A 13,616-nucleotide genomic window follows, 5' to 3' on the forward strand; every position below is an offset into this window, starting at 1 on the left:
AAACAAAAGAAGTACTAACTTCAAAACCATCCCTTCCTCTGCCCTCACACAGTTGTTCTTTTCCCCTCTTCAGTGTGGCTTTCTTCCAACTGGCTTTTATTTATTTTATTTGAATTACTTTAAAGTGCTCTTCATAGTGGCCTAAATGGTCAAAATCATGTTTGTTCTGATAATATCCCTTGAAAGACTGGGAACTAGTTGCGCTTTTTACACTCGAAGGCCCTAACTCAAACAAGTTTGTACCTAAAGCATCTGAACCGGTGTTAATGCAGGTGAGCGGCATAGGCACCCTTGTAAAATGAGACTGGAATCTGCCCCACAAGGCACCGGCCTCAGAGCGGACATTGACTTCCATCATCTGCGGTGGGCAATGGTTCAGAAATTTCTTCACACAGTCACGACTGCCAGGGACTTTCCGGTTGGGACTGTATCTTTCCCTTTTCCCTCTTTCCATTCCTGGCCAGCCTGATCTCTTGTAGTGAAAAATTCTGTATAAGTAAGATTCAAATTAAGCATTCATGGGAAGTTTTACAAGGGAGGGCACCAGCCCCTTTTGGGTTCTGACCTCATACGTCAAGACTGGGAATTTTCCTCTGTATCCAGGTTTCCACTTCTAGCAGCAAGCACGCTAGTGGACGTTGTTTTGCAAGCGCTGAGGCCCTTCTGCCCATGCATGAATAAGCTCTTAAGCCTTTGCAAAGCCAATCTGTGTTTCTCTGCTTCACAGCCCTGAAAGCAACAACGGCATAGAGCCTTTGCACGCCTGCAGATGGAGTAACCCGCATTTGCCTCAGTGCCAGCAGGGACTGCGCGGTCCTGCTGGCAGAGAGGAGGTGCTGGCAAGTGGGCAAGGGCCTGGCAGAGGCAGCAGGGTGTGAGGAAGCCTGGGGCTGGCAGGGGTCAAAAAGCAGCAGCAGGAATAGGGAGGTTATGGTACTGGATCCAGGGTGAGTTGGAAAGGGTTTGTTTTCTCAAATAAAACTTGGCAGGGTAACGCGTGGGAACTGGTGGTCCGAGAGATGATTTATTCTGTGGTTGTGGTGGTACTGACTCTGCTCTGACAATTAAGAAGAACACAATGTGAAGGAAGAAGAGATTTTCTCCCTGAGTTCACCATTGCCTTGCTGAAGCTTTCTGTCTTGTAAACAAAGTAACTGCGTGAGCATCCTATGTCTCATTTTTCCCCTCTGATGCCATTTCATGCGAAGGAAATGAGCTGCAAGTGTTTTGCTTGGCACTGTAACTTTGGTAATCGTATCCAGGGCATAGAGTAGCATGGGCTAGTGCTTAATCATTCACTCATTAGCACAGTGTAGTTTGTGCTTGGAAGACAAATAGAGGGTAAGAAATTGTGTCAGCTCGTCTGAGAGGAGAGGATATAAGATGAATTGGGAAGGATGACATACTTTGGAGGCGGCTTTGTGCACTACCTCATTGCCTTTTGAACACAGCTGTTGCTGTGCTATGAGTTTTGGAGAAACTTGTATTTATCTGTATTCACTTTGTTCATCTGCTTGCAACTATCGCCATCTTTTAATTAGTATAATACTATGAGGAAAGAACACTACAACTGTGAGACAGAGACCTGCATTATGACCAGCCTCCTATGTATCACGTACTCTTTTTGTCAGTATGTATTGTACATAAATTCCTCCCTTTGAACCCGGGGAGTCCCTTGAGGACCATCTTTACTTATACAACCACTCAAAAGGGATTCCTTGTCAGTCAAGGCATTTCTAGTAGAGGCAGGTAAATGTGAGCATCATTGTGGAAACTGCTGGTAAGATCGTGGCTGGAAATCCATGTGCAATTCTTTTCACCCGTACTCCAAAAATGTGACTTCACACTGGACTGGATGCAGTGAAGGTCTGCTTAGATAGTAGGCAGACAGAAAGCCTGCCATGCAATTTGAGATTAAGGGAGCTTTACTTGTTTAGTCTAGAAAAACACAGACTAAGATACAACTGAGCTTTATGAATGCTTCAGAGAAGGAAACACCAAGGCAAACAATAGGCTACTACAGTGAACGTGCAGTCCTGGCAAAAGAACAGACAGAGATAAACTGGCTATTAGTAAATCTAGACTATAAATTAGAAGTCAATCATTAAAAATGAGACTAATGGCAACACTGAAGACCAATATACTTAGCTGCTTTAAGACAGAACTTGAACAGGTTTATGAGGAGGATTACCTGACGTGGTGTCCTGCAATAAGAGGTAATGGAACTAGATGGCAAAGGAGATCTTGTTTTCTTCTTATATCAGTAACTTGTAATATGCATTTGTTAAAGTTCCTGCAGCAGTTTTGTGGAACCTTAGATAAATGGAAAATGCATTCGTGGATTTGAACTGTCTACAAACAGTGTGTCAAACTATAAGCTTATCAAGTTTCACAAGATTAAGAGAGGGACATCTAGTCAGTGGCTTGGTAGTTGACTCCTCCTCCCCCCCCCAAGATAAACGTTATCCTTAGGAAATTACAATAAAAATTTCTTTTGGTATGATGTTTGTGTTTGTTCAGTAGGGAACTGAATCTAGCTATACACATTAAACACTATTTTTTCATTCGGTTAAGATTACCTTTTAGCCATTTCACAAGACAAACAACCCGAACCAGCTAGGCCAGGAATGAGAGGCCAGGGAGGTGAGCAGGATCACAGCAGCTCCTACTTTGAACTGGGTTGTGTGGCCACGGGACCATGTTAGGTGACTGCCAGCTCTTTTCATGTCAGTATTGAACCATAGTGCCTGCGTCAACTACAAGTGCTGTCGGTCTAATGAAAAAGCTATTTTCCTGGAGAGGTGATGCACAAGATCTTGATCATCTATGGTAGTTTAAGTGCTTGTGATATTTCCTGCATATTTTTCAGACCACAAGAGGTTGCACTGTCATGGTTATATAATCATTTCATGGTTTTATCCTCTCTTGTGTAGACAGCTCAGGTGGGACAACTTTGGCATGCTACCAAAGGAGAAGCACTCTACAAAAGTTAAGAACAAGCATAACTACGCAGTTGCTCAGTATCTTCCAGGATATCCTGCTTTCACCTATCCCTCACCACTTTCTGACATACCTATGTTCTGTGTTCTTCTTGTTCTTTTTATGTTGGGGATGTCAAGCATTGCATTAGAAAGCTATATATGTCCTGGTTACAGTGAAAAATTTAAGGGAGTTTCCTCTTTGGCTGATTGTTCCAGGATTTTTGTCATGCCTGCCACTTAAAACGTGTTTGACTTTTGGTCTTTGAGAGGTTGAAAGGTGAGCAAGCAGCAGTTGGATATGATTTGAAAAGAATATGAGTGAGAATTCAGGATTTCCTGCTTACAGAGAGCCATGTGACTGCAAGTGAATGAGCCCAATACAAAGCTCATTGCATTATAAGGTTAGATTCCCTTAGATTCTCTCACAGTTCAGTGTGTTTTGCTTTAAAAACATACAGCAGTGGATTGCTGAAATCCCAGAGCTAGACTGTGGCATTCGAAGTGTTTTCTTCCTGCATTTTCGTAGCAGGATTTCTCTGACAACAAGCTGGTGAGCCCTTACAGAGATTCATTAACACAACCCATTTTCTGTATGGTTTGGAAATAATTCATACCTCTGCATCATCACAAGTACAGGGCAGAGAACGATGTGTGGAAGGGAGGGCTTACCTCCAGTGGCTGCTAAGGTCTTTGTGATCGGTATACATTCCTTCTGAGAAATGCAGTTAAAATGAGCTACAGCGGCTGTGCTGCACAGACTTTCTTATAGACCTTCTTTCTTACTGCTTTTACCCTCAGATAGAGAGTGGAAAACTGTGCTCCTTGAGTTTCAGTTGTTTATGCAAGTTCACCTTTCCAGACAATGTTAGTCTAGTCCACAGTTATCTACTTAGCCTTTTTTACCTTTCTTTTTTTCTAGCTGGGATAAACTTCTCTAAGTACTGAGAAAATTCGTTCTGAGCAATTCCGTATATACTGTTAAATACTAATACTTAAATGCACTCAGTGCAAGAGAAAGGAGCACCAAATATTAGCCGATACTGTTATTAGCACACACTGTGTTTTCCCATGGGTAGCACTTCTCATGTTAAGACGATGGATGTTTAGTAGTAGTAGCAGTGTTGTATCCACAGAGGTTTACTCAGATGTAAGAGAGAGAGCTTGTAGAAAGATGACATATCTTTTATTAGACCAGGTGGAAGAAATAGGGAAAAAAGAACAAAGCTCTGGGCTCAGCACTCAGTCATCAGTTCATATGCATGATATCTTCACTTTATTCTGCTGTTCCACTGGATATGCTCCAGCTTGTATGATCTAGTTTTCCTACGCAGGTCATGGATAAAACTTTATTATTTTTCCAACCATTTTCATTTGCCTATTAGAAATATACTTAGTCAATATGGCATGTGATTGGAAAAGACAGGCTGCTAATATTGCTGCCTTTGTATTATTTTTGGTATAATATCTGAAGTCTTACACAGGTTGTCAGTTGGTGCAGGTAACTTAAAATCTTTCTTCTGTTTTATGTATAAAATGGGTATAATAAAATGGTGAGTGAAAGAATAGCTCAAGTGAGATGTACAAATGACAAATTTAAATTTGGAGACATAGAGATTAGCCTCCAAAATTGCAGCTCATTTCCATTAGAGGATAGGGATGGAAAACCAGGTCTGTGTTCCTGTAGGAAGATTCTTGCCACATGGAAGAAAGACCAGTATAGCAGAACCATAGTTACAATAGTAATATCAACAAAGGTTAATAAAGAGCAACAGCTACTAGAAATACCTGTCACTCTTTCCTGGAGAGCTGACTGGATTGAATTCTTGGGCTTTCTTATTCAGTGCTGCAGGCTAGCTACTGTTAATGCAATATTATACTCCTGAAGTTCAGTAATGACAGACTGAGGAGTAGATCTGGGCAGTACTAGGCTGGATTATGGTCCTAAATGCCACTTTAGACATCTCTGTCCAAATTTTAGACCATCAAAGCCCTTATTCAGCTGCTGCCAAACCTTGTAATTACTTCAAGTCTTTAACTGCATATTTCCTAGACTGAGAGAGCCTTAAACTCCTAAAAGCAGTCTGCTGGGGCAGTCAGGCTGCGTTCTGTACAACAGATATGGAAGAAGTTTCCTATCTTTCAAAGGGAAAAGCAGAGCTCAGTGGTGCATTAGTTCTCCCACCAGGCTTGTGTTTGCACGTTGCATGCAGAATGGACAAAATGAAAGGCAGTTGGGGAAATTTCAGATGTCCTTGTGTTGCAGTTAGAACAAGGGAAGTTTTAAGTGTAAGCTGAGGAAGCCAAGCTGAGGTTTTGCTCGGCTCCTGTGAGACTATGTCCCCAGTATGTAGTGTTGCATGAGACATGACATTAGAGTGGAACACTTAGAGGACAGGAAGGCTGAAGCTACTTAAGCATTTTGACATGAAGGAAAATGAAAAATACATTTAAAATCTTGACTTATTTTTTCTCTTGGACTCTTAGAATGGCAAAATCAAAGAAAATACAAAATTGGTATACTCCTTTCACACAGATCTGATGTGAAAGTTTATTTTTCCCACAGTCTTCAGAAAAGAAAATAAACCTGCAAGTATCCTCATAAGCATACTTTTTGCACCCAACTCACTCACAAAATATGTTATAAGCACCTTTCTGATGAAAGACGCAGTGAGATTAAGTGATTTTCCCAAGACATTACAGCCTGAGATTGGATTTGGTCTCATTAATTTCAGTCTGATGTATGTTTTTCGCAGTGGGAGATTTCATCCTTTTTATATTCTGTCTCCTCTTCTTTACTCATGGACAGCTGAAAGACAAACAGCTCTTATGGCTCCATCAGCTTAAACAAGTCCTTAAATTTATGCAAACGCTTTGTCTTCATTGGGAAATAAAAGGGAGCTGTAGAAAGACGACACTGGTAAATCCTGTGCTGTCAGAGACTCACAGGAAATGGAATGACCTATACTTAAGAAACACAAGCCACAAAATGTGGGTGTGATATTTATTGGTACGCGCTTTGCATTCTCCTGCGAAGACATTTTGCATTGCTTCTGTGGATTCTTACTACCTTTTCCAAGGATTTTTCAAAACAAACTCTTCTGAAAAAAAGAAGTGCTGTAAATTTTAGTATTTTGACTTCTGACTGATTCCTGGAAAGCTCTCCCCTGCTGTTAATGATTTCTGGTAAGAGCTAAAAAATGATGGGCTCTCAAACACTGTGGGCATTCATTAGTATGTACCATCAGTGTAAACAGACCACCGCTTAGATGATGCAGTAATATTTCCTTGTGGTTTCTGTTTAATATCTGTTTCTTCTTGAAGATGGGTCAACAATTGTATTAGCTTTTTGATCATGGTATGGGTGTATTTATATTAATTTCCTGACATCAGTGACTTTGTGATCTTTCATTTAGAATAGATTATGGTGGGAAGCTATTTAACAGTTCTGTTTTTTATATTAAAAGCAGAGAGGAGAAAAGCCTAAAATGCAAGAGGAAAAAGAGACCTAACTTTGGCAAAAAGATAAGCAGCTATTCTATGTTGATATATCACAGTGCTTCTGGCTAACAGTTTTTAAGCCATTCAAGGGCATTTAGTTTGTTTGCCAGCAAAATCAAAGATCAAAGACCTTCTTTTTAAGAGGTTTGTTTAATATTCTATATTGAACCAAAAACTTTTGACATCATGATTTTCCTTCAAACCTTCTTTGTCTCAGGTATTTTGGCAGACTTAGTTCACTGTTGATTCTGTAGAATTGTATCTTAAATTGGTCTATTCTGTATCTATATTCCTATTTGCCTACAGAACTAAATTCTGTAGTATCAGCATTATCATGTAGGTAGTGAACAAGATACACAACCAAAAAGAAAGCAAGATATTAAGAGGCTAAAAAATGAGGATATGTAGGGACAGACTTCTTTCCATTCCAGTGAATAGCAATTGTTTGCATATTTGGGCATAGGAATGTTCAAAGGATGTGTGGAATGGCCCTTTCTCACCAAAAGCTGCACTTCTGCCTGTGGCCATATTCCCAGTCTACAAAACAATTGATGTTACTTTAGCACAAGGCAATTCTTCTGCATCTGTAACATAAGTTCCTGATGTATTCCATGCTAGAGTCAAGTCTGGCCTCTTACTTAAGGACAGGATTTGCCATTTGCTCTTGGTGCTCTGATTGTTATAAAAACATTTTAATTGGTAGAATACTAACTTAAGTACCTGGGTGTATTCACTTTCAGCTACGGAGGAAATTCCGTGTAGTCATATGTTGTTTCCAAAATTAATTTGAGAAATGTCAACGCAAGAGGTCAAAATACAGAGAGAATTGAAAGAAAAGAGAGGTCTTATGACTGCTACTGAGCAAAACAGCTTCCATAGCAGAAGCTGGGGCTTTATGTGCTATGCCATAAAGGATGTATAACCATTATCAAAGCTATAGTAACTGATGTGTGTACTATATGCTTTTCTTGATTTGAAACAGATCCTCAGTTTTACATTTTGGAATTGGTGTCACTTTCCCAGTAATTAGGTGTATGCAAAAAATATGAGTATAACAACTAACATTTCAGTTGAGGAGGGACTCATGTATTTCTTTATTGTTTACCAAGTACCTAGTGAAACCAGCAATTAAGCATTTGTTCATTGTTTTTTGATAGTATCTATCATTGCACCATCAAGAATGATCAAAATATTTATGAAGATATGTATTTTCTCAGAGATTTTTTTAAATTGTTTTTGAAAATGTTTCTGTTGGCATTTGTGCTGCAGAATGACATCTGAATCTCATCTATAAGGTTTTTACTATTATTATTCCATTCCTGTGGGCTCCTTCAATTTCAGATATGCTGAGCTGATCAGGGAGCAGCTCGGTGTATAGAAATCTCAGGTCTCTAACACAAGTAGATATAAAGATGAGTCTTGTACATTTTTCTTTTGCATCTTTCTAATTTGTTTGGGTTGGCTTGAAGAAATACAGGCACGATATAAAATAATAAAAATAGTAGAGTCAAATGTAAGGCAGTATAAATGTTAAATTTCTTTTTCTTCCTCTATTGAAAGGAAAAAAGCCAGGATAAGTTAATTACTTGATCTAAATGGCTGGATTTGCATCAATAATGGTTTGTTAGTACAAACTACTGCCATAAAAGGAAAACAATCATTGCCATGATATGCATACAGCATTCCACTTATGTTTTCTGGTAAACAGCAAGATACAGAAGTACAATTTCAGTTCATCATTGAAATCACAGAAATGCCTAAAATAGAAGAGCTTTGCTCTTTCACCTTGTTTAATTTCTTGGAGAATCGGCCTTGGTATCTGACTGAAAAACTTGCATTCCATTAAAGAAGGAATGCTTATCACAAGTAAGACTTCACCATATCAGATTTCTGATGGTTCAAAGAGTTCCTTTTTCTATATTTGGGGAAAACATTTAAATTTAAATTTCTTCTAGTCTAGTGGCTTTAGCATGAGAATGTTCATAGCAGTTTCTGTGTCAATGTTTTCAGCAAAATTCTGCAGATTGTAAAACAGAGATCATGTTCCCTGGGACCTAACAGGAAGAAAATGGAGTTCTTTTGAGCTGGGACAAAATGTAATACCAAAAATAAAAAAGGCAAAGCTCCAGGTTCCTTGCATATGTCAGAAATAGCTGAGATTATAGTCTCTGATGGCCATTCCTAGACTTTTGGAGCAGAATCAAATACCAATTATAGAAATAAACTCAAGACTTACAGGGGAGGGAACAGTCAGTAACATACTGCCCACTGTCAACTCCTCTAAGAGGAGCGGGAGGTTCAAAGGTTATCATCCTATTTATGCTAATTGAGTTTGAACTAAGCTCTTCCAAAGGAAAAAAGCCTCTTACTGAATTAGTTATTCAGTTCCTCAGGGTGCAAGTGGAATGGCTGTAACTGTATCTTAGAATCTACTCAAGAGTCCATTGAAGAACAGCACTAAAGGATTTCTCTCAATTTAAGCATCCCTCAAATGAAAAGCAACCAGGAAATCTGAGAGACTTGTGTGCCTTTTGCTATTTAGCCTGTTTGCAGAAGAGGCCAAACATGTTCAAGTACACAGCACCTTGGCAGGTCCTCTGCTTGTCCATGGAGCAAGGGCTGAGGGTAAGAACATTTATTTTCATAATATTGCCTAACAAGCATACTCTATTCTCTTATGAATGTGTTGCAGAAGGGAAGCAATATCAGAGCTACATGCATAGTAAATGAAAGTACTTCCTGCCTCTGTAGGGATATATAGCATTTATTCCTTCATTGCATATTCCCATGTTGCTGTTAATCTGGAAAAGAAGTCAGAAGTAATTGTGTGAAAACATAAGTGTGTGTACATGTTTTTGTGTCTCTGCGTTTGTATTTATATGTATATGAGACGAGAGAGGTGCATATGTACAGACAGTGGTCTGTACATCAGTATGTAGCAAAATACTAATACTGGTTTTCATTTGCATAGCCCCTCCATCCTTAGCCTTTTGACAGTTGGATAAGAATGAATTAATTAATGAAAGCTCACACCATTCTTAAGAGATGCATGCTAAAGGACTTCTGAAGCCTAGACAAGTTAAGTATTTTATTCAAGGTCATGCAGCAAGTCAGCAACAGATAGGAGAATGAAATCCCTGTCCTCTGATTCCAAGTCCCTCCAGTTGCTTAAAACTTGCTAGTTGTCTTCTAAATTATATTCACTTCAAGACTGTTCATAAGCCTTGAGGATTCATAAAAGTAAAATAAACTGTAGCACAAAAACAAATATTGGCAAGACAGACGTCTGAAAAATCTGAAAAATATACATTTAAAATAACTTAGCCTTGGCCTACATTGGTTGTATACTGATTCTCACAGTATGTTGCAATATTCTTTTCCTTGAAAGCAGTCTATTAGGTATGATGGTCTTCTGTATGAAAGTCCTGTATTGCAATGCAGAAATACTTACTGCATGCTATCAACTATCCTAATTTTATCATAACTTTTGAAATATTTGGCATTATTTTTCTTTCCCATAAGTGCCAAGTGCCAGAAGTAGCTTTGATTTTCAAAATTAAGGTTTGTAGCCACAAAAGTTGCAAAAAAATGTTGAGAAACATGTCTTCTGAATACCATACACAGCTGTAAGAGGCAAATAAAATTATCATGATTCCCAATAAAAGACAAATAAAAATTAAAATTCCATTTGTATCATTTTGTTCTTAGAACTTTAAAGGCTTATTTCTTACTAGCTTTTAGGCCCTGTGTCAAGATTTTCAGACTGGCCTTTTTTCCTCAGTCATTCTAGAAAGTACATACTTGGAAACCGAATAATCAAGGTCTGCATATGGATTGTTATTTTGCACAAAATAGCTTGCATTTGTTGTTATCAAGTCCATTTTGACTTTTCCTTTTCTAATCCTTTTTACCTTAAGGGATTTAAACTATGCAGATTGTATTGATCAACTACTAGTCATTATGTAATCATCTTTGGAATGGACACGGGATTTTGTGCTATCAGCACCTGTTCTACAGTCTTCCAGAGGAAAAGAAATAACCCTGTTTTAATTTGGTTACATCAGATTTTAATATCTCATTCTGAATTTGACTGCATTTATATATTTCCATAAATATAAAACAAGAACATGTCCTTATCTACCTGCTGACCTTGAAAATTTCCAGTGTTTTGTCTTAATTAGTAACAGGCCAGAAAAATATCCCCCAAAAATACCGTTAGTGTATGTTTTCCTACATATCTGCAATACACAAACAAGGTTCATTTTTTGTATAATAAGCTTGGTGCATGGCATTCCCATGGGAGGGTGGTGGTGGCAGCATAGGCCCTGTGGGCGCCTCCAGCCTGTCCAGCCTTCCTGATGGTGGGGAGCATCAGGACTTCCGAAATGCTCTTCCCCTGTCTGTTTTCCATGCAAAGTCACCCCCAAAGCAGGTTCTCTGGAATGGTGGTGGAATCTCCTTCAGTAGCATGTTTAAGACCATGTTTGACAAAAGTTCTGCCAGGGATGATCTAAGATATATTTAGAACAGAGAGATAAGCATGAGACCTGCTCAAGGGCCTTTCCATCCTATCATGTCAATGAAATCTAGTATAGTTTGTCTCAATCCTCCAATCTCATTTGCAGCCCAAGCCCTTTTTAATTCCAAGGTACTCTGTAGGATACACATTTATAGAAGCTTGTGGGAGTCCACCCCTTTGGATACACCACAGTGCAGAGTAACCTTTAGAAACATTCATTGTGCCCTGCTATATTATAACTTATTCTGGAAAAATATAAGTCTGCAATATATGTGTTCCTGGTTTTCACAATTAGCAAGGCACTAAACACTAATTTTTCTGTAGAAGCAGTTCCATCCTTTTTCCTCTGGTGTCTTAATTTGGCATTAAAAAATAAATCACAAAGTTCCATGTAATGCTTTTTGTGATGGTTTTGTTTTAACATAGATGGTTCTGCAGTCATAAGTTGTAACAAGTATGAGACACTCAGTCTATTATCAGACACTGTTGATGAAAGAAAAATTTGGCCTTTTGTTCAGTAGACCCCTGAAGGCGCAATATCCTTCACTGAACTCTGTGTGGTGCGGAGCTCTTCAAGTAATAAAGCAATGACAATGAATTTAGGATGTTTGAATTGAACTGCATTAAGATGTCAGCAAGCAGAATGCCAGTGTTGGCAGCAGTTCAGTCTTCTAGGCTTCAGTTCAGGATACAGACTGAGCCAAAAATTAAATAGGATGCCTGGGGAACGCTCTCATCAAATGAAATCAAGTGCCCACTCTCTGTCAAAAGGATTAAAAGATTTAAAACCTCTACCATGCTTGCACTAAGATCTTGTGATTGTGATATTAGCTCAAACAGGAATGTGTGTTTCTGGTCCAACTGAAAACCCTTTGACTGATAACCACTTCACAGGAGTTGGTGGTGCCTTCAGCTTTCTTTCCTTTGTTGCTAACTCAGAAACAGAGGTGGCTTCTGCCTAGTTAAGAGTTGTGTCCTAAGAGCTGTTGTCCTAAATGCATGAATTTGTACTGAATGTCCATTACACCTGGGCATAGAATCATAGAATCAGTAAGGTTGGAAGAGACCTCTGGAGATCATCTAGTCCAACCCTCAAGCAGGGTCACCTAGAGCATGGTAGACAGGGTTGCATATAGGCAGGCCTTGAAGAGCTCCAGAGAAGGAGACTCCACAACCTCTCTGGGCAACCTGTGCCAGTGCTCCGTCACTCTCACAGGGAAAAAATTCCCCCTCATGGTCAGGCAGAACTTCCTGTGCTTCAGTTTTTGCCCATTGCCTCTTGTCCTGTCACACGGGCACCACTGAAAAGAGTTTGTCCCCGTCCCCTTGACATGCTCCTGTTAGGTACTTGTACACACTGATGAGATCCCCCCTCAGGCTTCTCTTCCCCAGGCTGAACAGGCCCAGCTCTCGCTGCCGTTCCTCATAGGGCAGATGCTCCAGCCCTCTGATCATCTTCGTAGCCCTGCACTGGACTCTCTCCAGTAGCTCCATGTCTTTCTTGTCCTGGGGAGCCCAGCACTGGACACAGTACTTGAGATGAGGGCTGAGTAGAGAGGCAGGATCACCTCCCTCGATCTGCTGGCAAGATTCTTCCTAATGCACCTCAGGAGACCATTGGCCTTCCTGGCCACAAGGGCACATTGCTGGCTCACGGTCATCTTGCTGTCTACCAGCACTCCCAGGTCCTTCTCTGCAGAGCTGCTTGCCAGGTCAGCCCCCAGTCTGTACTGGTGCCTAGTACAGGACTCTGCACTTGCCCTTGTTGAACCTCGGGAGGTTCCTCTCTGCCCAGCTCTCCAGCCTGGCCAGGTCTCTGAATGGCAGCACAGCCCTCTGGGGTATCAGCCACTCCTCCCAGCTTGCTATCATCAGCAAACTTGCTGAGGAGGCACTCTGTTCCCTCATCCAGGTCATTGATGAAGAAGTTAAACAGGATGGGACCCAGTACTAGGGGAACTGGGGAACTCCACTAGCCACAGGCCTCCAACTAGACTCCACACTATTGATGACGATCCTCTGAGCTCTGCCCTTCACCAAGTTCTCAATCCACCTCACTGTCCACTCGTCTAACCCACACTTCCTGAGCTTATCTAGGAGGATGATTGCTGTCCAGAATTGAATCAGAAAGTCTGTTGTACAGCCGTATTCAAAGGACCTAAATTCCACAGAATTTTCTCTGGACAGGTAATGGGGAGTGCTAGGAAAATTTGAAAGCTTATAGCTGAAAGCTGAAAGCACATAAGTTATATGTACTTTGTTGAAATTTAAGCCTTCTCAATGTGGTCCATAGCCCCTGAATTACAGTTCTGACATAGGCATGTTGAAAAATGTAAAATATATTTTCTTATAAGTATTTTATTATTTCTATAAGTTACATTCATCTCTATATTGTAATGAAGTAAGTCTAGCCAGTGTTACATTTTGCATATATTTTGCCTATTCAGGCATTTTTGAACATTAATATTCACTAAATGCTATTCAGTTGGAGAGACGATGAGTACACAGTTGACCTTTTTGGAGGAATGTTGAAATATTTCATCTCTACTGTTATGTAAGCTCATTGTCCAGCTAAATTGCCATTTAGCATTTTATGCTTGGAAGAACGGCTTACTCAC

General features: G+C 39.9%; 1 protein-coding gene across 7 annotated transcripts in view; it reads left to right on the forward strand.

Moving 5' to 3' along the window:
* Positions 1–13,616, forward strand: part of PALM2AKAP2 (PALM2 and AKAP2 fusion) — a 280,261-nt gene that overhangs the window by 209,056 nt on the left and 57,589 nt on the right. Inside the window, exon 1 of one of the 7 annotated variants that reach the window (XM_062600654.1) lies at positions 8,797–9,104. The exons of 5 other annotated variants lie outside the window; for them this stretch is intronic. In XM_062600654.1, coding sequence (XP_062456638.1) covers positions 9,045–9,104 — 60 coding nt within the window. In that variant the 5' untranslated portion in view covers positions 8,797–9,044. Of the gene's footprint in view, positions 1–8,796; positions 9,105–13,616 lie in introns of those variants that run through there. One more of the 7 variants, XM_062600655.1, reaches the window with a different exon arrangement.

Source organism: Rhea pennata, chromosome Z, assembly GCF_028389875.1.
Source record: "Rhea pennata isolate bPtePen1 chromosome Z, bPtePen1.pri, whole genome shotgun sequence".
Taxonomy (NCBI): domain Eukaryota; kingdom Metazoa; phylum Chordata; class Aves; order Rheiformes; family Rheidae; genus Rhea; species Rhea pennata.